Raw genomic sequence first — 24,251 nt, 5'->3', positions numbered from 1 at the left:
AGAATTAAAATAAAACACTTAAAACGACTATATAACTGTATGTAGAGTATAGACTAAAAATCAGATTTGAATAAAATCTCAATCTAGCTATTACTTTCTCAAATTACTTGTTGCCAGAATGCATTCTCACTTCAGCCTAATTTTTAAGAACTGAAAGACATTTCCACTCTACCTTTGGACACTTAAAGGAGCTCATATAAAAACAGATGAAGATGCACAAGCATATTTTTACACATACTGCATACACGATGAATTTAAATCTATAAAGTAGACATAATAACTTTGCTGATAATTTTGCTAGTGTTTGTGCGGTTACAAATCATTAACTTCAGAAAGGAGTAGAAGTCTGGTTTTCTGCTTCTCCAGTTGAGTGTTTTGGCATCACAAACATGACTGACACTGAAATAATACTGATATATTTTATTATTTTTCTAATGCAACTACTAGATTAAATGCTAGGATCGAGCTAAGCTGTTTTGAACAGTTAGGCAGTATTGAACACAACTGGTTCCCCCACAGCCAATCTTCTGCTTTATCCAGTAGAAGTCAAAATGTTTGCTTATAAAAATACAGCAGTTTCTAACAGTCATCATTCCACTACTTGTAACTTAAATAAATCCACCTAAATAGAAGAGAAATCCTTCACCACAAGAAAATAATTAAAAACATCAGAAGACTATGTACATGCTAAAGTTAAACATTTCATACTACTTCAGATGCCTTGACAAAAATAAACTCACCATACCAAACAAAATTTTCCTGCTATGCCCTCAGGAATGGAATGACATAAAACAGTATACAGAATTTTATTGCTATGAGAAAATACTCAAGTAGATCATGCAGTATCAATTATAAGCTAAACAGAACACAACACTATTCAGTCCTCAAAAACTTGAGACAAAGCTCCATATCCTTGCTTGTAACAAGAATACTAAATTAATTCAATAACTCAAAAACTTCTTAAGCAAGACTTTAAAATAGATTATATTACCTGACTCAGCCAAAGAATGAAGATCCAAAACAGGATACACACCTTGAGATACATGTGGTGCTGAAAGCATAGGGGACGCTACAGCCTGAAACAGGAGATAACATAAAATTTTTTCTTGTATTTATTGGTCACGCCATAGTCAGCATGCATATATGCTGCACCTAAGTTTTACAACTTAGGGAAAACTTAGCTTAAGTGCAAATCAATAAAGCTAAACACATTACTAAAATTATAAGCATGGGGAGAAATTAGGCCAAAAATAGGTAGCAACAGCAGCTATTGCACTTGCATCTAATCTAACTAGAGAGAACACACTAGGAAACACAGTTGAAGAGGTTCAAACATTCAACTTCAAGGATCAAAAAATGGCCAGAAATGGCACATTATATGAAAAGTCATAAAAGAAAGAACCTAGTCCCTCAAAGGACTACAATACAGCAACTTCAGAGAACAATAAACATCAATGGCTCTTTACAAAAATAACTCGAGTGTTGGGTGGGGAAAAAAGAGATACACAAAACATTAGAGCAGAGAGGACTGCTTTGTATTTCATAAATCATAGAATAATTTAGGTTAGAAAAGACCCTTCAGATCACCAAGTCCAGCTGTAAACCTACCACTGCCAGAGACATGATTTAGGGGTGAATTTAAATGCCACATGTACAAGTCCTCTAAATAGCTGCAGGGATGGTGACTCCTCCACTGGGCAGCCTCCTCCACTCCAATGCTTGATAATCATTTCATGAAAAAAATTTCCTAATATCCTATCTACACCTCCTCTGGAGCAATCTGAGGTCATTTACTCTTGTCCTGGCACTTTTAACTTGGGAAAAAAGGCCTAGACCATAGTCTTTTTTGCAGTGGGGAGCCCAAAACTGAACACAGGATTCAACTGTGGCCCCACTAGTGCCAAAGACAAGGGGACAATCACTGCCTTGGTCCTACCGCCGCACTATTGGTGATAAAGGCCAGGATGCCCTTGGCTGCCTTGACTCCCTAGGCACACACACTGGCTCATGTTCAGCTGCCTGTTAATCAGCACCTCCAGCTCCTTTTCTGCTGGACAGCTTTCCAGCCACTCTGTCCCCAACGTGTAGCACTGCTTGGAGTTGTTGTGACTCCAGTGTGGGACCTGGCACTTCACCTTACTGAATAGCACTGCTTCAGACATTAGGGATAAAAAACAACTAGTAGAGTACTGAGAGGAGGCTGCACAGTAGTTCTCATCTTTCTCACAAATAGGAGTAGAGGGGCAGAGACAGATCTCTTCTCTCTGGTAACCAGTGACAGGATTCGAGGGAACAGCTTGAAGGGGTGTCAGAGAGGTTTACGTACGAAAAGGTCCTTTCCCAAGAACATGTTTGAGCACTGGAACAGACTCCCAAGGGAAGTGGTCACAGTACCAGCCCAAGAGAGTTCAAGAAGTGTTTAGACAATGCTCTCACTTATATAGTATGACTCCTAGGGATGGTCCTGTGCACAGCCAGTAGATGGACTTTCATGATCCTTCTACGTCCTTTCCAGGTCAGGATAATCTATGATTCTGAGTCTTCAAGTGTGAAATGTAGCTATATGCAACCCAGAGTCATAACTGAAAATGTATGAAATGCCACTAGAGTGAACTCCAGAACATGAATCCTCCACATGGTTTCATATATGACAGAATTAAATTCTCTTAGTAAAAGTATCCAAATGATTTATTTATCATGAAGGCTCAGAAAGCAATCTCAGCAATCTAACTTTGTAAAGGACTCTCACCTGCAAGTTCCACATGCACATGTATTATATATGTGCCACACAGAGTATCAAAGTAAGAGAACTGTGCACTGTGTGCCCTTTCTTCTTGAGTGCCTTTGGCTCTGGACTGCACAGCTGACAGCAGTTCTTTCCCCACATCATCACCCTTTCTCCCCTCTCTTGTTACTGCACCTTTCAAAGCTCAGGCTCAATTATTCACAAAATCACATTATCAAATCTATACATTATGACAACAAGAAACACTCATCTTGAACATTGTTTCCAAGGCTACAATTTTTATCAAACTCTCAACATTCTCACATCTCTCTTGATCTCCAGCCTATGTCATCCGGTTTTACTGAATATATTCATGTCTACAAGTAATAAACAGACAAGGTATTTAAGAGTCATAACTGTGCAAGTGTAACTCATAACTCATAAACAAAAGTTTATGCAATTATATTTATACTTGGTCCACAGTCTTTCCTCACCTCATCTAACATATATCACAACTAATGTACAGGTAATACTAATTACTTCAAGGTCACTTAAAATACTCTAGGTGTAATAGTTGAGTTCTGTAACTAAATTCAAGTACAGTCAGTGTTACAAAGCAAGGGACAATCATCTTATACATATAGATTCTCTTTATGCAAAAGTAAAGTCCCAATACCTACCCTCAAAAAAGTTAATCAGTGATTAGACACACAAAATAACAGAGACTAAGGCAGCTTTTTTTTTTTTTTGCTGGGTATACTATTAGTAAATGAATAGTGAAAGAGGTCAGAATTAGCTACAATTTTAATGGCACCACAAAGCAGATGGCAAGAACCACACAAAGAAAAACAGTCTTCACTCGCTAGATATACTTTCAATAGGTATGCATGTCTAATTGTTGTATTTACTGTTAGCAAATACTGTGGTAATGTAACTCACAGAAAATATCAAACTGCAGCAACAGCTTTCCAGAACAGTGCAGAATAATTTGCACAAAGATGGAAAGATAGTTATCAAATAATCTAAAAAAACCCCAAATACAAAGATGACGACTAGTCCTGTAGAACCAAGTGCATGAGTTACTAAATAACAGATCGTTAGAAGTATTTACAAATGATAGAAAAACGGAGAGCCAAATTTCATCCTTGACTTTTAAGATTTTACATATATTCTAATGACAGTTTTATGCATATAAAACATGGCCAGATCACACAGACTAGTCATGTCCAAAATTAGCAACTGTGAGTTAATTTTCTAATTTAGTTAAGAACGGCTCAAAAGGTGAAATATATTTTTCAATATACTGAACAATAAGAAGGGGAAAAACTTCTGTTCTGAAGAAGGTATGAACCAGTGACCTAAACCATATTGACCAAGGAAAGAGGGTGGTGAAAGACCAAGAACCCCTCTCCAAACTCCTAATCACTACAAGCGCAAGGAAGATTTTCCACCCCTGAGCTACATTGTGCAATGAACTTGAAATCAGAAAAGCACTGAGGTCAGCTAAAAAATGCCTGCTACTTTTGCCAGGCAGACATTGTTTATAAAACAGATAATGAGTATTTTTTGTTTGGCTTTTGAAACTCTCATCAAATATCACATAACACTTGAACTTCAAAAATTCCAGCATTTTAATGTTTTCTTCACTACAAAAAAGCTGAACCCAAATTTGGCAGCACAACGATACATGTGTGAATTTGAAGATACAATTAAACTAATCCGCAACAAAACTGAGTATGTTTGTTAGTCAAGATTATTATGAATTACAGATTAATTCCTATAGGAGTAAAACTCTGAGGAGTTCTATTCTAAATCCAAACACTGAACAACTATTTCATTATTATTGCCCAAAGTTCACAATAAACTAACTAAATAGCAAGGAAATTTTCTACAGCTTTAGAGAAAGAGCTAACTTTTTCAAGAGGCACTAAGTCAATTGCTTGTTCATCACTTTCTTGAGCACCTTTCAAAACTAGAATGCTAATATCAAGAAGGTATTTTTCTGATAATTTTTAATGAAATCTCTTTTAAAAACCTTACCTCAGTCATTTTTGGAGGAGAGCTGGTTACAGGGGCACTTTCTGGCTTAGGAATGCTATCAATTAGCTCCAAGATACTTGTCACCTTCTGGTCTGATATTTGGATAGAAAGTAAAGGCAACTGTCCTGACAGTTTGAACCTGTATTTTAAAGAACCAAAGTCAAAAGTTCCACAGTTAATAAATCTTAAAATTATTTCAATCAAATTTCACATTATTTTTCTTCTGAAAAACACAAGTCTTCCTAGTCAGAAAATTCTTCATCTAACCATTGCATGTAGTGTTTGTGTATATATATGTGCAACCCTTCTGTTGCACACAGAAAAGCCACTTGATAGCAAGCACCCACTTAGTAGCATAATTTATATTTCAATTTGCTACAAAGTCTTGTGGATTGGGACTACAAATGGTACTAATAACCACTTCTGGTTAGGTTAGTTAAGATATATTTTCCTTACAACCAGAAATTGCTTCCTCGTGTTCATGTATTTAATGACTTTCAATAAATCACATAACTGAGCTTTTACACAGTCTTTCACGGAAGAGAAGATTGAGGCGTTTTTTGCACATGAATGTTTAGGGCTCAAAACATCAAAAAAAGAATATAAAATACCTCCCAGGACTCATGTATAGTTAAGCAGACTATAGCAGTAGTCTAGAGATCTAGCAAAGTAATAAACACATAGCAATACAGGGTATAAAAGAGTAAAATAACCATCTTTAAAAATGAAAACAGTAAAACATATTTTAAGTGTATTTGAATAGGATTTGGCAAAAAAAGAAGTAGAATCACATCAAATATACTGAATTTTTAAAGACTTAAAACACAACTCATACAAGTGAGTGTAACAGATGTAAAAAAATTTGCCCAAAGAACATATTGTTCTTTTATTACAATTTCTGTTTAGAACAGATAAAGAGGTCTGTTCAACAGGTAACAGGCAGCACCAGATGCTTAACGCATAGTGTGTATGGAACAAGGCAAGCCTGTTCCTTCTGATGAGCTTAACTCACATCTAAGTCTTCAAAGTGACATAAAACATAAGACTGAAGAAGACATGAGAATAAAAAGTTCCATATTTTCAATCCATCTTAGCTAACTTTGATACTTACAAATCTAAAAACAGCTTCTGATACTTAACAAAACACAAAATTGTACATATTAAACCGTGACAGTAACTAGTTTTCTTCAGTTTATTAATTTCTTCTCATCCTTAAACTTACAGGATTAATTCTCAACTACTACTCTTATTCTTAATTACAGTTCTATCAGAGGGAGATTTAGACTTCTTTTTTGCCTTTTTTCTTCTTTTATTATTATGGAGAGGGTTAAGGTAGATGTGCAACTATTAGGTTTGAAGGACCTCTCTCTCTACTGTGCTCCTCAGTTATTGGAGGAGCAATAGCAATTAAATATACAATAGCAATTCTCACTCTCACTGCACTTAAGCCGCTCCACAAAAATCTGTGTACATTGTTAAGACATTTTTTGATGAGTGTTTGTACAACAGACAGTCCATACAGTTAGAAGGAAGGCACTCAGCAGATACAAAGCAGACAACTGCAAATAATCTGAGCTCTCTACACTGCTCTGTAAACAAAAGCTTTTAAGGTTTGGGAAACCTCCATATAGAGAATCAACTACACCCCAATTATAGAGACTGAGGCACAGAGAAGCTAAGGGCTTCAATTGACAAGGAAATCTGTGCAGAAACTTGCCTCAAATTTAGTCTGAAATGCCACCACCAAAGCTGCAAATAGGTACACTCCTTCACATTAGGATTTTTATTCTGTATATAATTAATGCTATTATATAGGATGCTCTTAACATTGCTATCCTAATACTTTCTTCATACACCTTGAAAAACTATATGACTGTCAAGACACCTCCTCCAGAAAATGGAGGAACCATACAACAGGACGAAACAAACATTAAAAAAAAAATAAAACCTTACACAAACTATACAATAACTACAGACTTGTATTACTGCTTCCAAATGTCAAGTAACAGAAAGGAGCATCCTATTACCAGAAATCAAAGAAATTCAGATATTCATATCCAGAATGAAAGTCCATTTTAAGGATTAAGAAATATGAGTAGATGAAAACACAGATGAACAGTAAAAGTCTTTTGATACAGTAGTCATTAACAAATTACCTAAATTAGCATTCTCCTCATGGCAGCAACATAGAAATATGCCTTTCTAAACAAAGTCAGGACAAAGCCTAATAAATTCATTACTATTTCGAACAAGATTACAAAGAATTCAAATTAGTTCAATGGTCACTGAAAGACATACAATCAAAGAATTGACAAATACAGACACCCAATCTGCTTCTCAGATGACTAAATGTAAAACAGGGGCTTCCAAACCAAGAAACTAATTTGTAAAAATCTACTACATTAAACAACATTTCTGGTACTAGCTTTTGCTGTAAAACTAACATCTTTCCACTCATTTTTCTCAACAGAACTATGCTGTTCTATGCAGACAGTTCCAAATACTAATTTAAAAAAACTCTGGGAAAATATGATCATGCATTTACATGACAGTATACTTACAAAAACTGAAATATAAAGAAAAAGATACATGTACACTAAAAATACATTTAGATAGATAGATAGATAGATAGATAGATAGATAGATAGATAGATAGATAGATAACTGATGTGATCATAATACCCAATTCAACTATACTAAAATTTACCATTTGGAAGATTCTTGCTGACACAAAAGCTACAACTAACCTTCATCATTTGTGCCCAATGTGATATACAGAAAGATTACACAGAAATTTTCCAGAACTAGTTTGGATACCTTAAGCACCAAAGCACACTTGGTAGCCAAGATAATTAGACAGGTAGTGTTGCAATGCTGCAATATGTGTACTCATTGAGAGAGGACACTCCTTAATCCAGGTTAGACCTGTATAATTTTTGAGAGATGTGAATTACAAACCTACATAAAAATTACGTACAGTAAGTTCACGACTATAAGGCGCACCCTTTTGACTAAAATTTTTCCCCAAACCCGGAAGTGCACCTTATAGTCCGGTGCGCCTTATATGATCTACAAAGTTGCGACATTTGCCACCCCGGAAGTGAGAGCCGCGAGGGAAGGCGGCGCCACGGGAGCACCGAGTAGCAATGGGGGGGCAGCCGCGGGCAGCGCCAGGCACCGGGAGCAACGCGGGCAGGAAGGCAGGGGGTGGCCCCGGGTGGCCCCAGGCACCGGGAGCAGCGCAGGCAGGGAGGCGTTACTACTTCATTACTTTGTTGTGTGCGGTGGCCTGAGCCGAGGGGCCACAGCCGATAGAGAAGCGCACCTTACAATCCGGTGCGCCTTATGTATGGACAAAATTTGGAAACTTTCCAACCCGGAAGTGCAAGCCGCCCGCCGAGTGGTGAGCCAAGCTGCGTGGGGTGGCGCAGCTCAGTGGGACTCGCATGAGTCTGTTACTTATTGGTTACTTTGTTGCGTGTGGATCCTTACTGCAAAAAAAAGATGCACCTTATAATCTGGCGTGCCTTATAGATGTGAAATTACTGTAATTCTGTTATATGACCACAGAAATGAAATCTCACTTTCTAACATAAGAGATTCCAGTGAATTCATTCTCCTTACTGGATCTTCTTCATCAAACAGAGAAAAAATAAGGAGGAAAAATATTAGGATGTTTTGTAAGCATCAAAATGCAGAATCTGGCCTCCCAGGTTTCCAGAAGGTGGCAGCATTACACCATGCAATCATTCATTGTTAGTAATAGTATTTATTATTTTCTTCTGATTAATACAATTTGCATACCAAGATTTTGCTAAACAACTGTAATTGCAAACTCAAGGCATTAAGAGCTGTTTCTTGGAGAAGTGATCCATAGCAGTTAAACTAACTAGAGCAATAAGCCAAGTCAAAACAGAGGGAATATGACAACATATTACTTTTCAAAATATTTTTTGGTGTTTATGGAATTGATTTTAAATTAGATTTTTAGCTCCTTAATATTTGCAATGAGAACTGAAATGTAGCTACTAGAAAGGTTGAATTAGAAGAGGTAATAATATCTGTAATAAAAATCTTTAAATAATTTTATCATACTACTACAACATTCCATTGCCTTTTCAGTATCTCAAAACTACTTTTAATCTATTTTCTATTTTTCTAAATAAATGTATTTTACTTCCAAGATTTACATATATCCAAGTCCACAGTGCATAGCTATGACTAGATCCTTATTTTTTTCCTCTTCCCCCTCCCCAAAAAGTCATTAACCATAAAATTTTAAAACTGAGAAAAATACATACCTAGGCATTCTTGCATCTGTAACAACCATAGCCCTGCTAAATTCCAGTTTTACATCCAAGGGCTGCAAGATACACTGAGGTGAATTTTTCAGCTTCCGAGCTTCTCGCCAGTTCTCATCTAGAAGAACAGAGAAAATCTACTTTAAACATAAAAAGATTCCTTCTCAGTACACATCACAGAATTCAAGTATCTGATATTAATATATATTGCTAAAAATTCAGGTGCCATGATCTCTTTTACAGCTCTATCAACAGATGTATTTATACATGATCTGAACTTCAGACACACAAGGCTAATTAATAATTTACTCTATTCTCATCCACACAGCTCTACCATCCATGGGGTAGACTTCTAAGGCCCCAATTCTTAACATGCATGGTACTGGGCGTTTAGACTCTGGATTCTCCCCTGGAACCAAAGGATTAAGAATTAAATGCTTAAGACTTCTCCAATTATGACTCACTCTATGTTGCTAGTTTCCAAAATACTAGATTTTCCTTTGATACCTTATTGCAGTAAATTGACTCTGATTCTTGAATTAGTTTGATTCTCATAATATTTTTATCCTCAAAAAAAAAAAGATCAAACCTACAACTACTTTGGATTCTGCTTTAAATCTGGAGAAAAGCAAAGGCACTGAAGGAAAATATCATAAACAAAGTAATTACAGTAATTACAGTACATTTATTATGCAACAAATCAAATGAGATGTCTTCAAAAAAAGAATTTTATTATAAATTTGCTAAGATTGGAATTAAAGTCTTAAAGGTATGTTTTGGAAATTCGTGACATGTCCATAGTACTGAATTTAGAACACTTATGTCTGAAGAAGTACATTCCAAAGATTCTCCACTGCTTCAGCTAAAAATATGAGGCACAACAAGCACCACATTATATTTAGTCATACAAAGAAAAATTACTTTCATGAATACTTACCATGTTTGCTGTACAGTAACTGCATACTGCTGAGGTGGACATCAAAACTGTCATAAGCTCTTGACATTATATCTTCAATAGAGGTTTGTCCTACTTTGATTTTTGATAAATCAGAACGACTTTTGCTTGTCATCTTAAAACAAGTAAAAAAAATCCACAAAACCATAAATCCATTTCAGAAATACTCAAAGCACTAATTCTACAAGTACTTGTTCCTACCACAACAAATGACTCAGTCCTCACTATAGGTCACAGTCTTACAACTATCACAGCAAATATCTAAAATTCCTAGCCTGCACCACATTTTTTCCTCAAAGAAAGAAACAAAAAGGAAATTAAAATAAACTATATACTCTGTACTTTAATAAGTGGCTTATACTCCAAATCATAAAGTTTCAAACCCTTTGTGATCAGTAAAATAATCATTCAGAATTTTTTATATAAAAATATTACTGCAATAAACAACTCAGACATGTGACATTTATTTCTGAACCCTGTCAAATACAGTTGTTAGAGATGAAAAGATGATTTGGTCTGCTCATCATCAATGTTTTTCCTTTAATACCAGTCAATATTCCATTGATTCATCTTTGGGACACCCATACTTCTTTGCTATTTCACATTTGTATAAGCCCTCTCTGATGTCCATCTCTGGATTCATATTCAGCATTGTCAAACCCAGGTAATATTCAAAAGAACTAAAAGAGGTTCAAAAACTAGCATTTAAGACATAGCATCTTGCAGTACTGCTGGACTGTAAGCCCATTGTAAATTTTACATTAAAAATAACTTGGAGATGCAAATTTAGAATTAATAACCCTATTTATCTACTGAGATGCAGTTTTAATTTTACATGCCGTTTTTCCTCCTGGGGTTTGATCTTTTCCAGTATGCAATTGAGGGAAAAAGACTATTTGTTTTTGTGTTAGGCATGGTCATTCAACAAATTACCCACCTCTCACTTAAGTATATGTCACTCAGAATTACTAATCATATCCTGAGAGGCAACTGAATTTTCTCTTATGGTATTTGTAATTTCTATTAAATCAGAGGAACCAATCTAGGAGTCACATTTACTACAAAAATTACTCATCTGGTTCAGGAAAAAGATCTCACAGGCATACTGAAGTCTGATTTTGAAATGTGTTCTTCTGTGTAATTCTTCCAAGAGTAATCTTGTATGGGTGGAAAAGCGAGTGGGCTGTTAGATCTACAATTAGATCCAGGAGGCTGTCTCAAGCACACAAACAACTACAAAGTGCCAACTCTACAAACTGCCCACAATGATCAACATTCAGAAGAGATGGTGGAACTGGCAGTGAAATAACTTGGATTTACAACCATATCACATAATTTTTAGTATCTACAGAACAATCTTCTTAAATAATTCTACTTTTTGAAGCAATACAACTCACTGTTTTTAAACATGACCTATTGCATGCACCTGCACTGGGGCAGCCCTGTTACTGAAGCATTGTACTACCATTGCTGATGTACCTGAGCAGAGCTCTGGTGGGAACATGCTGCCACCCACATACCAGGCTGCAGGATGTGCCCGACTCTTACACCAGCACATGACAGCAGCATTGAGCACACCTGTGGGAGGTGTGCCCAGGTAGAAAATCCCTCTGCTTAGTGACACAGCTAAGGGAGGAGGGCAGCAGGTCAAGCTGATTGACAGCCATCTGAATGTGAGAGCCCAGGTGGCCAGAAGCAATAGTGTGGCCAGCAGAATAAGGGAAGGGACTGTCCCCCTGTACTTGGCACCGGTGAGGCTGCATCTTGAATACTATATTTTATATAGTAACAAAGACATTGGGGTGCTGGAACAGAGAAGAGCAACAGAGCTGCGGAGAGATGTGGAGCACAAGTCCTGTGAGGAGTAGTCAAGGGAATTGGAGTTCTTCAGTCTGGGGAAAACAAGGCAGAGCAGGGCCCTTACCTTAAAAATACCCAAAAGAAGTCTGTAGCTCTTGAGCATGTAGATGGGGAGTTAGTCTCCTACTCAAAGAAACAAGCAACTGAACATGCAGAAACAGCCTCAAGTTGTACCAGGAATGGTTTAGAATGGATATTAGGAAAAATTTCTTCATTTAAAGGTTACCATGCAGGGACATAGTTGAGTCATTGAACCCAGAGGAATTTAGAAGCCATGTAGACATGGCACTTCAGGACATAATTTAGTGGTAGACTTGGTAGTACTGGGTTGATGGTTGGACTTAAGGATCCCAAAGGTCTTTTCCAATCTAAGTGATTCAGTAGTTCTGTGATCAATATAGGCTGCTGACAATGGGATTGAGAGTTGCTCTATGGAGTAGGCCTAGGGGTGGTGGTGGATGAAAAGCTGGATGATACCCGGCAAAGTGAACTTGCAGGCCAGGAAGCTGAACATATCCTGGGCTGCATGTAGAAAGCAGTGTGACCAGCAGGGTAAAGGAGGGGGTCCTGCCCCTCTACTCTACTCCTCATCTGGAGTACTGCAACCTGTGCAAGCAGGTCCAGAAAAGGGCCAGAAAAGTGATCAGAGGGACAGAACACATCTCCTCTAAGAAAAAGGCACAGAGAGTTGGTGTTGTTCAGCCTGAAGAAGAGAAGGTGCTGGGGAGACTTTTCAGCAGACTTTCAGTATTTAAAATGGGCCAAAAAGGAAGACGGTAACAGAATTTTCTCACAATGAGACTGGCAAGATACTGGTACAAGTTGCCCAGAGAGGGGGTGCCTGGGAATATTCAAGGTCAGGATGGACAGGTGGCTGAGGAACCTGATCTAGTTAAAGATGTCTCTGCTCATTGCAGGGAGGTTAAACTCAATGACCTTTAAAGATCTCTTCCAAGCCAAACCATTCTATAATTCTGACTGAAATCATATGTTCAGAAAGTAATTACATGGAAGTTACATGGAAAACTAACTCTTTAGCAAGATTTTAAGATTTAAAACAAATTTTTACTAAAAAACACACAGCAATCTAAACAGATAGAAAGGGGTAGAATCAATCTCACCCAGACTACAATGAAAAAAAAAAAGTAAATTGCCTGTACACATGTAAGATCATTTGATCTTACAAGTTCACAGTTCACAAGTTCATCAGTAAGTAAGAAGATTGCTAATAATGTGGACAAAGTCTCTTCTATTTTATTTGAAAGTCTATTTCTTTTTCATAGTGATAAATTATAATTTTACATACTTCATGCAAGGGAAAAGTCAAAAAGATAATGATTTATCTCAGACATACCTCTAATTTTATCCAAATTATCTTTAAAACTGCCAGTATGTTTACTTTTTTCATTCTGAAGTAAATTCAGTGATAAAGGGTAAGTAGTAATAATAAGAAAAATAAGAATACCATTTAATCATGACATTAAAATTAAGAAAAGACAGAAGTTCACTATTTTATGTTGTATGGCAATGTAAAAAATTATTAGACATTTTGCATGCAACAGTCCAAAGTATCAAGAGTAGTTTCATACTAGGGAAGAACTATTTTCTAGCAATTATTTTGCATTGAATGAATCCAGTGAGAAGAGTACAGTAACTTCTGCCTTGACTACAAAGCACTTTAAAATAAACACCTAATACATAAACTACAAGAGATACTTTTACTTAATCACTACCATAAATTCACATTAAGAAACTGCGGATCAGGTAAAAGCTGAATTATTAATTATTTTCAGTAAATTACTGAATTAGGTAAATACATACTTTAAAACTACCAAGATCCAGAAGTAGTAAATTTGATGTATGATCATAGAATCCATTTTGTGGAACAATGATGTATGAAGCCATGAGGTTTATTTTGAGGTCAAGAACTTTCTGAGTTTCAATAATATACAACAAACCTGAAAAAATAGTACAATTATTAAATATAAACAAATAAAATTAATTAATACAGAACATACAGAATTAAAAGAAAACAATAAAAAGAAAATCAGGTCTATTTTTAAATAAACTCTATATGCTAGATAACTAAAGTACATATGGTCTTCATATTTTTATTATTTTTTATTTTTTTATTTATTATAGATACTCCTTAAAGAAGCATCACATAGATTAAATGATGATAGCAAACAGTGCTGACATACGCAAACTCAGAAAAGTTTCCCACTGAGCAGGGATGAAATGAGAAGAACTAGAATTGAACTAAAACTCTGAAATTACAGAGTTAACCCACTGTGTTCCATAGATTCAGAGATTTAATTGCTCTAGAATTTCTTATTGAGACTATCCAACTACACTGCTTAAACTGCTAGTGTTTGTCGATACTAAGAGAAACAAGTTTAAACTAACTCTGCTGGCAAACATCTCCATCTTGAGATACCAAAGATACACAAATAAGAAGTCATTTAAAATGTATGTTTAAAAATCATGCAGTTAGTTGGGAAAATCAGACGGTCATAAGATTTGAGAACAAAATCTGCTTTTTTGCTCAGCTGAAGAGGAATGAATGGTATCACTTCAAGTTAGCTCCGGAAACTGCCTTAGGATGCATCCACAACTCATGAAACATTTACCATTTACAACAAGCTGATGATCACAGAAGTAGAGATAATGAATTATGAAGATCACAATATGTCAGTCAACACATCCACTGGTAAGAAAACAATTAAAACTGTTACATTATCAGAAGTTGTCCTGCCACAGGAGAGCTAGGCTAATCAGTAAAGAACTGGATGGCAACAATATTTCAGGATTTGCAAGACAAAACAACTTGGAACAATAAAAAGAGTAAGATTTTTTCAGTTTGCACTGCCCAGTTGAATTTGCATCATGTAGAAAGGTCAAGCAAATACTTTTTTGTTTCTTTTATTTGGGAACAAAATGTAGTGGAATCCATAAACTGAACTGCGGTAAACCAAGCTTTTCTAATGTCTTTTAGTGCTGAAAATCATAACTATTCTGGTGTAGCAGGTTCCTTCAATTTTGCGGTTCACAGTTCCCCTATATTTTCCAGCTATTTTCTATTGTTTCTAAGAAAAGTTTAAAGACCTCATTCTTCAGCACCACAGGTATGAACATATTGATTACACGTACAGTAATTTCACGACTATAAGGCACACCCTTTTGACTAAAATTTTGGCTCAAACCCGGAAGTGCGCCTTATAGTCCAGTGTACCTTATATAACGTACAAAGTTGCGGAAATTGCCAACCCGGAAGCACGAGTCGCAAAGTGGGGGCGGCGCTGCAGGTGCACCGAATCGCGAGGTGGGGACGGGAGCAGGTGGCCGTGGCCGGCAGGAGCCGCGCAGCAAGGGAGGGAGCCGGTGCTGCCGGCCTGGCGTGAGCCGCACAGGGAAGGAGGGAGCCGCCAGCTCCAGTCTGGCGCGAGTCATGTGGGGAGAGACAGAGGGAGCGGCCGGCCCGGCGCGAGCCACGGCCACCCCAAGCCAACCTGGACCGCAGGTAGCCCCGAGCCGCCCCAGACCGCTGGCGGCCCCAAACCGCCCTAAGCTGCGCCTCACCAGCCGGCACCACGGGCAGGTGAGAGTGTCGAGGCCCCCGCCACGGGGAGGGCACCTTAGGCTGCGTTTAAAGGCTACACCAATCTGCGAAAAATGTTTGCAATTTGAGCACCCCCCAGTAAACCCTTCGATTGCGCGATTCCATTACTATTTTGTTTCTTTGTTGCGCGCGGCACAGCTCCTTGCTGCAAAAAAAAAAAAAAGGTGCACCTTATAGTCCGATGCACCTTATATAATGTACAAAGTTGCAAAATTTGCCTGCTCCCGGAGATGCACCTTATAATCTGGTGTGCCTTATGGTCATGAAATTACTGTATATACTGCCATTTTTCTTATTCTACCTCTGAGATTAGCATAGTCTCCTGCAACAGAATATTCTGCAGATCAAATATTTTTTCCCTGGCAATTCTCTAAGACTCAGACAAGATTCTACAAGCAATGTACCTCATATTTTTAGACTTCCCCATCAAATTTTTCATTTGTAACTGGAAAAAGGTTTTAGGTTACTCTGGGAAACTCAGCATTCTTGTGAGGGTACAAACAGTATTGGATAAACCTCTACATTAATGATACACCTAAACTGTAATAAACAGAGCATGATTTCATATTTCCACAAAAAAACTAATTATGATCAATATCACTACATTTGGTACTAATGAGCAGAATACCAAGCATATTATATCTAAACAAATTTAAAATTTCATCTCAGAAATGAACAATGAACCGTTTTATCAATATACTCAACATTGCTCAAGAAATACCTGAAAGGAAAGACAAACAAGCTGATACACATAATTCTGGTTAATCTCATATTAGTCCTTAATTAAATAGTTCACTCAAAGAACTAATGAATAAAAATACCACTGATGCTTCATTTCCCTCCCAATACTAACCTGATAAAAGCAATCAATTAAATAAACATTTTACTTGAGTTTTCTTTAAATCTTTATCACTTGAGTATTCAGATTTTTTTGCATTTACAATTTAATTATTAATAGGTTATAAAATTGAAAGAGGTTTAAGAAAACATTCATTGTTTGCCTTTTTCCTTTTAAAAATAATTTTTATATTACAGTAATTTCACGAATACAAGCCGCAGCAATTTCACAAAAATTTTGGTGGAAACCCGGAAGTGCGGCTAATAGTCGGGTGCGGCTAATATATTAATAATTTTCTGACATTTACAACCCCAGACGTGCCAGCCAGAGTGCCGAGCCAAGCACCAGCCAGTAAAAGCCGGCATTTCGCAATTGTTACAGTGTTACCGTGTTGCCCTGGCTCCCTGCAGGCAGCACGGGGGGCGGGGAGAGAGGCGGGAGAGCTCTCTTCTTCCCTCCTCTGCCGCAGCCCAGGGGAGGATGGGGGGGAGGGGTGCCGCCATTGCCACGGCTCGGGGAGGACGCGGGGGGGCCGCGCCGCCATTGCCGCGGCCCGGGGAGGACGCGGGGGGGGCCGCGCCGCCATTGCCGCGGCCCGGGGAGGACGCGGGGGGGCCGCGCCGCCATTGCCGTGGCCCGGGGAGCCGACGGGGGGGGGGGGCGCCGCCATTGCCGCGGCTCCGGGAGCCGACGGGAGCCCTGCGCAGCCATTGCCGCGGCCCAGGGAGGGGGGGGGGAAGTGCGCGCCGCCATTGCCGCGTCTCGGGGAGCCGGCGGGAGCCCCGCGCCGCCATTGCCGCGGCCCGGGGGGGGGGCGGGAGGTGCGCGCCGCCATTGCCGCGGCTCGGGGAGGAGGCGGGGTGCTTTGTCCGCGCCCGCCGCCGGCGCCACGGGCGCAGGAAAGCTCCGTCCCCGCCCGCCACCGCTGCCATAGGAGCGGGGGAAGCTCCGTCCCTGCCTGCCACCGCGGGGTAGCGCCGACCCGGGGTGACCGAGCCCAGGGGCAGCGGCGGCCGGCCCCGAGCGGCAGCACCGGGCTGGGCCACCTGGCCCCGTCAGCGGCCCCTAGCGGGCCGAGCCTGCACAGCCTTAGCTCAGCCAGTAAACCCCGCCCTGCCGCGGTTCTGTTACTAATTGCACGCGGGTCCTTGCTGCGAACGACAGAGCGGCTTATATTCGTGTGCGGCTTATCTATGGACAAAAACCGAAATATTTGCCAACACCCAGAGATGCGGCTTATACTCAGTGTGGCTTGTATTCATGAATTTACTGTAAATCTCCCCTCTGCATCCACTCCCATCCACAGAGACAGAATGCTATGCTGGACAAATCTCTGATTTATAAAGCCTCAGACATCCTTACTGGAACAAATTAATTCCACAGATCTCAGGGTTAGTCTTCACAGTATTCAGCATTTGCATTAAAGATCTCTAGAGATAAACAGGATGTAATGAAAGCTAGTGAAATGGCTGTAAAACTGAGCATCTGGAAGGCAGATAAATATAGTTTATATAACTTCAACTGAGTCAATCCAAATCAAAATCAATATTCATCAAGGAAGTCAGAAAATCGAAAACACCTATACAAAGGCACGATGTCCTGAAAAACAAGAAATCTGAAAAGGTTTTAGAGATTAACTTAGAGAACTAATATCTCAGAAGGTGTATTAAGTAACTAAGACCTTTCACATATCAGATGAACAAAACAGAAGATAAAACAAACGCTTTTAATTCTGTATGGGATAAAAACACTGAAAGACTATCTATGGTTTCGGAGCATATTTACAAACAAGTAAAAACAGTTGAAGTTTAAAAAGATTGAAAAGATTCAATACCTAGAACAAACACATCACAATAAGATTGAATAATTCAACTTATTTAGGTGGTGTGTTAGAAAGCTATGACTTGGATGCACGCATCTCCATAAAGAAAGACAGTTTTAACACTCCTATGATCTAAAATTCGACTGAGAGTGCCATCAGAAGAGCATGCAGCACTTGCCTGTTGATGTTTTCTCACGGAATTCTTCAAGTTTCATCAGAGTTGCTGATGTCAATTGCTCTAAATGTACATCCTTTGGAGGTCTGAAGAAATACACTAAGCTATTTACTGTTATCTGTTAAAAAAACCCCAACATGATAAATTTAATATAGAGTAGGATTTTTAACAACTTATAACTTATTCAAGTATTTACTTACTGCATCATATACTATTTCCAGTGGTTGTGATTCTATTCTAATTCTCTGATCTGCTTTCTCATCCAAAGGATTAGTCTCAAACATTATGCTTAAAAGTGAGGTACTTTCATCCGAATAGACTGTTCGAGAAGACAGGAGACTGGATGTACACTTTCCTTGAGACACACCTGTAACTTCAAGTGAGGTAATTTTTGTTTCAAACCTGTAAAGAAATGTAAGCAGACTGTTCAGATGCAATATCCATCTGGCTAAGTACAATTAGACGGTAAGAGGATCAAAAATTAGATGGAAAAAACCAAAACACAAACCAGTACAATAAATTTCTACCCTACCTTAATTATAAATACTTATTCTAAGGACTTAATACATACATCCATATGTTAACTGTTTCCCATTTCATTATCTTTTATGCCTATTAGTTGCCCCTGTCTAAATACAAAAGGGCATCCAAGTTATTTCCTTCATACTTTTCATGAGAACAGGTGTCAGGGTAGGTAAGAAATACATACGGGAATTCTTTACTATGACCTCAGGAATTAGAAGATATATTTATAGTGGGAAACAGACATAAAGCAGACAGAATAGGCTTCTGGCACAGAGAAATGAAAAAAACAAAGATAAATAGCCTTATTACTCCAAGAGGAACTTTTTAGGTCTCGGATTTTTTTTTTCAATATGCTATCCACCTCTGTAACAGCTTTCAGTTGAAGATTTTTTATCTTCCAACACTCTAAGAAAAATATATCACTGTAAAAAATTTTGTAGCATTTTTTCTCTTTTTTTAAGTACAATGGCATTGTACAAGATGTAAAACAGGAGGGTTACTGTCTCCCAGAATTTTTAAGTCATTACATTTGAAATAAAATTGAAATATTTCAATAGATGCTTTTCACCACCTACTGTGAGAGCACAAAACAAAGGAAAATCATTAGTTACATCTTTTTCTACAAATCTAAAAGTGATCTGGGAACACAAGAGGTTTTCAGTCATGTAAAGTGCCCACAAACAAGTGGTTGCCAGATTACCTTGCTCAGGTTAAGTTTCAAAAGGAAACTTAACAGTCACTATTCAAGGCAAATAAGTTAGTAACTGGAATGTTTGCACATAACGACAAACTGCAAAAAAAGGAGTAATCCATATTACCACAAAAAGCTCAGAAGGAGCAGAGAAAGAGAATTCAGTCATAGAAAGAGTATCCATGATTCATCACTTAGCTGCAAAAAAATCCCACTCCAAACTGCACAAGAAATGACACTTAAATACCATAGCACAACCTTAAAATTCCTACCAGTCATCATCATCATTTCATGAAAGACAAAACCAGTCTGATAGAGAAAGCTCACCTTATTGCTTGTGCACCTGGTCGTTGGGTAAATACTGTACTCAAGTCAGTTAATGCAAATTCTATTAGCGTAGGGCTTTGCTTGTTTTCTCTTATTGATATTGACATACTTAATAAGTTCGCAGAGAACTTCATGGCTTCATACTAGATATGCCAGAAAAACAACACAGGATTATAAAATACATTAATATACATCTTGATACAGCTTATGAAGAGATGAAAGCTACAACTAAGTTTGAAACTACTGCTTTCATGTATAGCTTGAATCATAGCTGGTGTAAAAGTCAACAAAGAGGCAGGGCCAAACTAAGGAGTAGAGTGTCCTTAGAAGCATTGAGTCTGCTATCTTTGCCACGTTTCCTGATAAAGACCCTCTAATGCAAGCAGTTTATCATATCATCCTTGGCATCTAACAGTAAGATCATTTATCAGACTATTTCCCCAATGGTTCAAAATGTTGCTCTTTCCCATTAAAATACTCTTTCTTTATATAATCAATTATTCTACTTCATCTACTATCACTGCTATTTTAGATTCCAGTGCACTTCCTTATTTTTTATTAAGATTCCCTAGTGAATTTTCTTAAAAAGCTTTTGAATATTGTAAGGTTATCTATGAATACTTCAATATTTAAAGCACAATACACTACATCTATGCTCTTAGTCTTGTTAGCGCAAGAAAAAATTTATTTTTTACCATTTCAGAATATCCAAAAGTAAGCTTGAACCTGCTACACTGAAACTGCATCTAAGGATGCTCTGTTACACAGAAAACCAGCATGCAGTAATTTCATTAAAAGGTGTCAGAACAGTACTCAAATATAAAGACAGAGTTTCAAGTAATTTAAAAGTGATCTCCTATCATCTTTATAGATTTTTATTAGTAGATAAAGCTACCAACTGTTCGTTATCATATAGTCAGCAATGACTTACAGATTTTGGAAGAGTTGGATCCACAGCTGTTTCACTATACCCAATTGCTGCATAAAGTTTAGCTTTCTCTTCCTGCGTCATCAGTTCTTCAAGACCTGCCACATTTCAAGAGGTTAGTTTAACTCAGTATAGGTATCTGAAAAATGCAAATACTGCTATCTATTTCCCTGTGCTTGGTAGCTGTATGTATATATATATACATATATATATATACACGCACTGTATATTTTATATATACACTGCATGTGTATATATCTAGCATATCTACATATATACTGTATGAATATATATAGTATATCTATAGATATACACTGTATGTGTATATCTATATACTCTGTATATATACTGTATATATACAGTATAAATACATACATATACATATATATACACACACATATATACACATATATTAGATACTTTCAACATTACTGTCCTGAATTAGTAGGTTTAAAGCCAAATCTTGTGAATCAAAAGCATGCTTTAAAATGCTCTTGCAATTTTTTCCTAATCTATTATATTTCCTAGCTTGCTAACAAACAGAAGCAGCCTTTCTGATTTACTATGTTCCATAACCTTTACTACCTCATAAATCATATATACATTGCATGAAATAGTCCAATTTTAAAATGAATGCAAGTAAAATTATTTACATTCCATAACTTCTACTGTACTGAACACAGTTCAGAAGGAACTATGGAAGGAGTTGTGCAATTGTACAGTGCTGTTACATGCAATTAAGAATTACACCAGCAAAAGAAAAGGATAAGAGAAAATGTAAACAGCAAAAATTTGATAATGAAGTTCTACTGCTAAGGACCTAGGACTTCAACAGATTCCTGGTAATGGAAAGAATACCAGTAAATGATCATACTTGAACCCTTTATTTCTTGCTTTTTATCCTTTTTTTCACCCGACCAGCTCCATATCCAGCTAAACCAGCCACCAGAATTTTCATCATCTTGTTTTACTCCTGGTCTGTAGATTTTCAATCCAGCCTTAGTTGCCTTAAATTTTAAAAATATTCAGGTAAGTAATTTTCTTCATGCTTTTTTCTCCATTTTCCTAAGAAAAATATAGACTCAGGGCAGCTTTAACATATCAAAACATGATTAGACAACCATTAAAAAGGCAAAATGTTGTTTTTAGTCACTTTTGCAAGTACACAGTGCAATATTGGACCAATTTTCTTTTGCATAATAACAACCACCTTTACAAAAGCATGTAAAGAGCATGTAAAAGGTCAATAAATATTTCTTACATAGCAGATTTTCTCTCCAGCTTTCACCATTAAAAACTCTCAAAATTTAACGCAACAGTTTTTCAAATAATCATTTAAAGTACATATGTAAGCAAATAAATAGCCATCACAGACCAAATTTTACAATAGTCCTATATTTTTCATTTCAAGATGGATACCCACAGCAATATAAAAGTATTTACTCTCGTAATACAGTATTTATTCTAGTTATTCCTGTATGCAATACATATAGTTAAAATAGTAAGGAAGCCCTCCCTTCTCCCACATTCATTATTTCCACAGCTTGGGGATGCTCCATCTGATGCCAGTGATGATACCAATACTCTAGGTCCTCACAGAAAGTGTAGACTACAGTAATTTCACAACCATAAGGCGCACTTTTTTTTTGCAGTGAGGCTCCTCCCCCAGCTCCCCCCATGTGGTTGCTGGCCAAGGCCCCCCCTCAACCCGGCAGCCATGGGCCCCACAGGCCCGCCTCCACTCAACAGGGGTGGCGCCACGGGCCCCCGGGGCCCGCCCCCACCCGGTTGCCGTGGCATTCCCGGCTTCTCCCACGGCTCACGGCTCACACTTCCGGGGTGGCAGATGTCACAACTTTGTACATCTGTTAAGGTGCACCGGACTATAAGGCGCACTTTCGGGTTCGGCGGAAAATTTTAGTCAAAAGAGTGTGCCTTATAGTCATGAAATTACTGTACATCCAAAATTGACCACATGGGGATGGCAAAGAAATATCAAGTGATCCAAGGGACAAATTTGTTCTCAGAACTGTAGTGATCCACACAAACTAACTTCCTTTGTGACTAATACAATACAAAAAGATACAAACAGTTGCAGATGAGATGTAAATTTAAAGAGACTCTAGTCAAAGTGAGACAGGATCCCTTCTCTGCATTCAAAACCCGAAGAACTCTGCAACACAATTAGGCTACAAATCAGTACTTGTCACATCTATGTACCTACTGGCCAAAGGAAGGCAGGATGCATCACAAAACCATAAAGGCTTCTGGATTCATACTGTTGATCACCCCAGAGAGATGATGCAGAATGTCAGCTTAACAACAGAAAGCTTCAGAAAGTTTGAACAAAGTCCTCAAAAGTCCTCTTTATAAAGGTGTTTATCATGTCATCAAGCATATGTTACAAAATGAATGACCCAAAGGAAAAATGGACAAGCCTTAGATAAAAGGAGATTAAGTCTCTGAAATTACAGGTTTCTGGGATACTGAGGGGTGCTGAAGGACAAATGCCATGGAGAATATGTGATGTTTAAAGCTATGACTCATAACATGTCCAAGGCAGCAGCAAGCACCAGGACACAGGGTAAGAAAGACTGCAGATAGAAGCCACTTCTGCAAAGATGAAGAAAAAAATCTGTGCAGTATAGGAACTATAAAAATTTGCTGAAAAATTCTCTTGGAACTTTCTCTGTCCTCCATTTACAATGGTTTAGTAATCAACACAGTCATAGACTTAAAGCTTAATCAGCATGGTCAACTCTTTCGACTAAAAGAGAGAACTACCTGAAATGTGGGTGTAGCCAGATAGGTCAGTCTCTTCTCTCAAGTAACAAGCAACTGAACATGCATGAACAGCCCCAAGCTGTGCCAGGGAAGGCTAATATTGAAAAGTTTCTTTACTGAAAGGGTTGCCAAGCAAAGGAACAAGCTACTCAGGGATATGGTTGAATCATCATCCCTAGAGGTATTTAAAAGGCATGTAGATGTGGTGCTCTGGAATATGGTTTACTGGTAGACTTAGCAGTTTTCTGTTAATAGTTGAACTTGGTGATCTTCAAGGTCTTTTCCAAACGAAATGATTCCATGACTCTATCTTGTCTTCATACTTAGGTTAATCCTAAAAGTCTGCCCTAGACTGAAAGGATAACATTTCTCAAGCTGATAAAGAGACTTGATGCTTAGCTCATTGAAGCTACTATTTGGTACTTGAAGCATTCGTCATAAAGAGGCAAAAGTCATCTGAGGTTTGGAATATAAAGTTTTGGCTACAAAGTTGCCTGAAAATCAGCACTGTGATCTCAAACATGATTTCTGAGAAGCCTGATTTTAAGGTCTAGATAGGGGCTTACTTAGCCCTTGAAATACAATTCTTAAGTATGTTTTTAAGGAACAAAAGCTTGGCAAACAGCAGGATCATTCGTTTGGCCTTACTCAGCCCACATCT

General features: G+C 38.0%; 1 protein-coding gene across 7 annotated transcripts in view; it reads right to left on the bottom strand.

Annotated features, from left to right (window-relative positions):
- VPS13A (vacuolar protein sorting 13 homolog A) overlaps nt 1-24,251 on the bottom strand; it is a 121,179-nt gene that overhangs the window by 71,627 nt on the left and 25,301 nt on the right. For 6 of the 7 annotated variants that reach the window (XM_033085189.1, XM_033085190.1, XM_033085191.1 and 3 more), the window contains exons 15-24: nt 21,681-21,813; nt 20,810-20,904; nt 19,879-20,021; nt 18,536-18,737; nt 18,339-18,453; nt 13,703-13,839; nt 10,004-10,136; nt 9,067-9,184; nt 4,766-4,904; nt 992-1,076 (exon numbers count right to left, since the gene is read on the bottom strand). In XM_033085189.1, coding sequence (XP_032941080.1) covers nt 992-1,076; nt 4,766-4,904; nt 9,067-9,184; nt 10,004-10,136; nt 13,703-13,839; nt 18,339-18,453; nt 18,536-18,737; nt 19,879-20,021; nt 20,810-20,904; nt 21,681-21,813 — 1,300 coding nt within the window. The remainder of the gene's footprint in view (nt 1-991; nt 1,077-4,765; nt 4,905-9,066; nt 9,185-10,003; nt 10,137-13,702; nt 13,840-18,338; nt 18,454-18,535; nt 18,738-19,878; nt 20,022-20,809; nt 20,905-21,680; nt 21,814-24,251) is intronic. The other variant, XM_033085194.1, reaches the window with a different exon arrangement.

The sequence above is a fragment of the Catharus ustulatus genome, chromosome Z (assembly GCF_009819885.2).
Source record: "Catharus ustulatus isolate bCatUst1 chromosome Z, bCatUst1.pri.v2, whole genome shotgun sequence".
Taxonomy (NCBI): Eukaryota; Metazoa; Chordata; class Aves; order Passeriformes; family Turdidae; genus Catharus; species Catharus ustulatus.
Note: the sequence above shows the minus strand (reverse complement) of the source record. Positions and strands in the feature narration are given on the sequence as shown.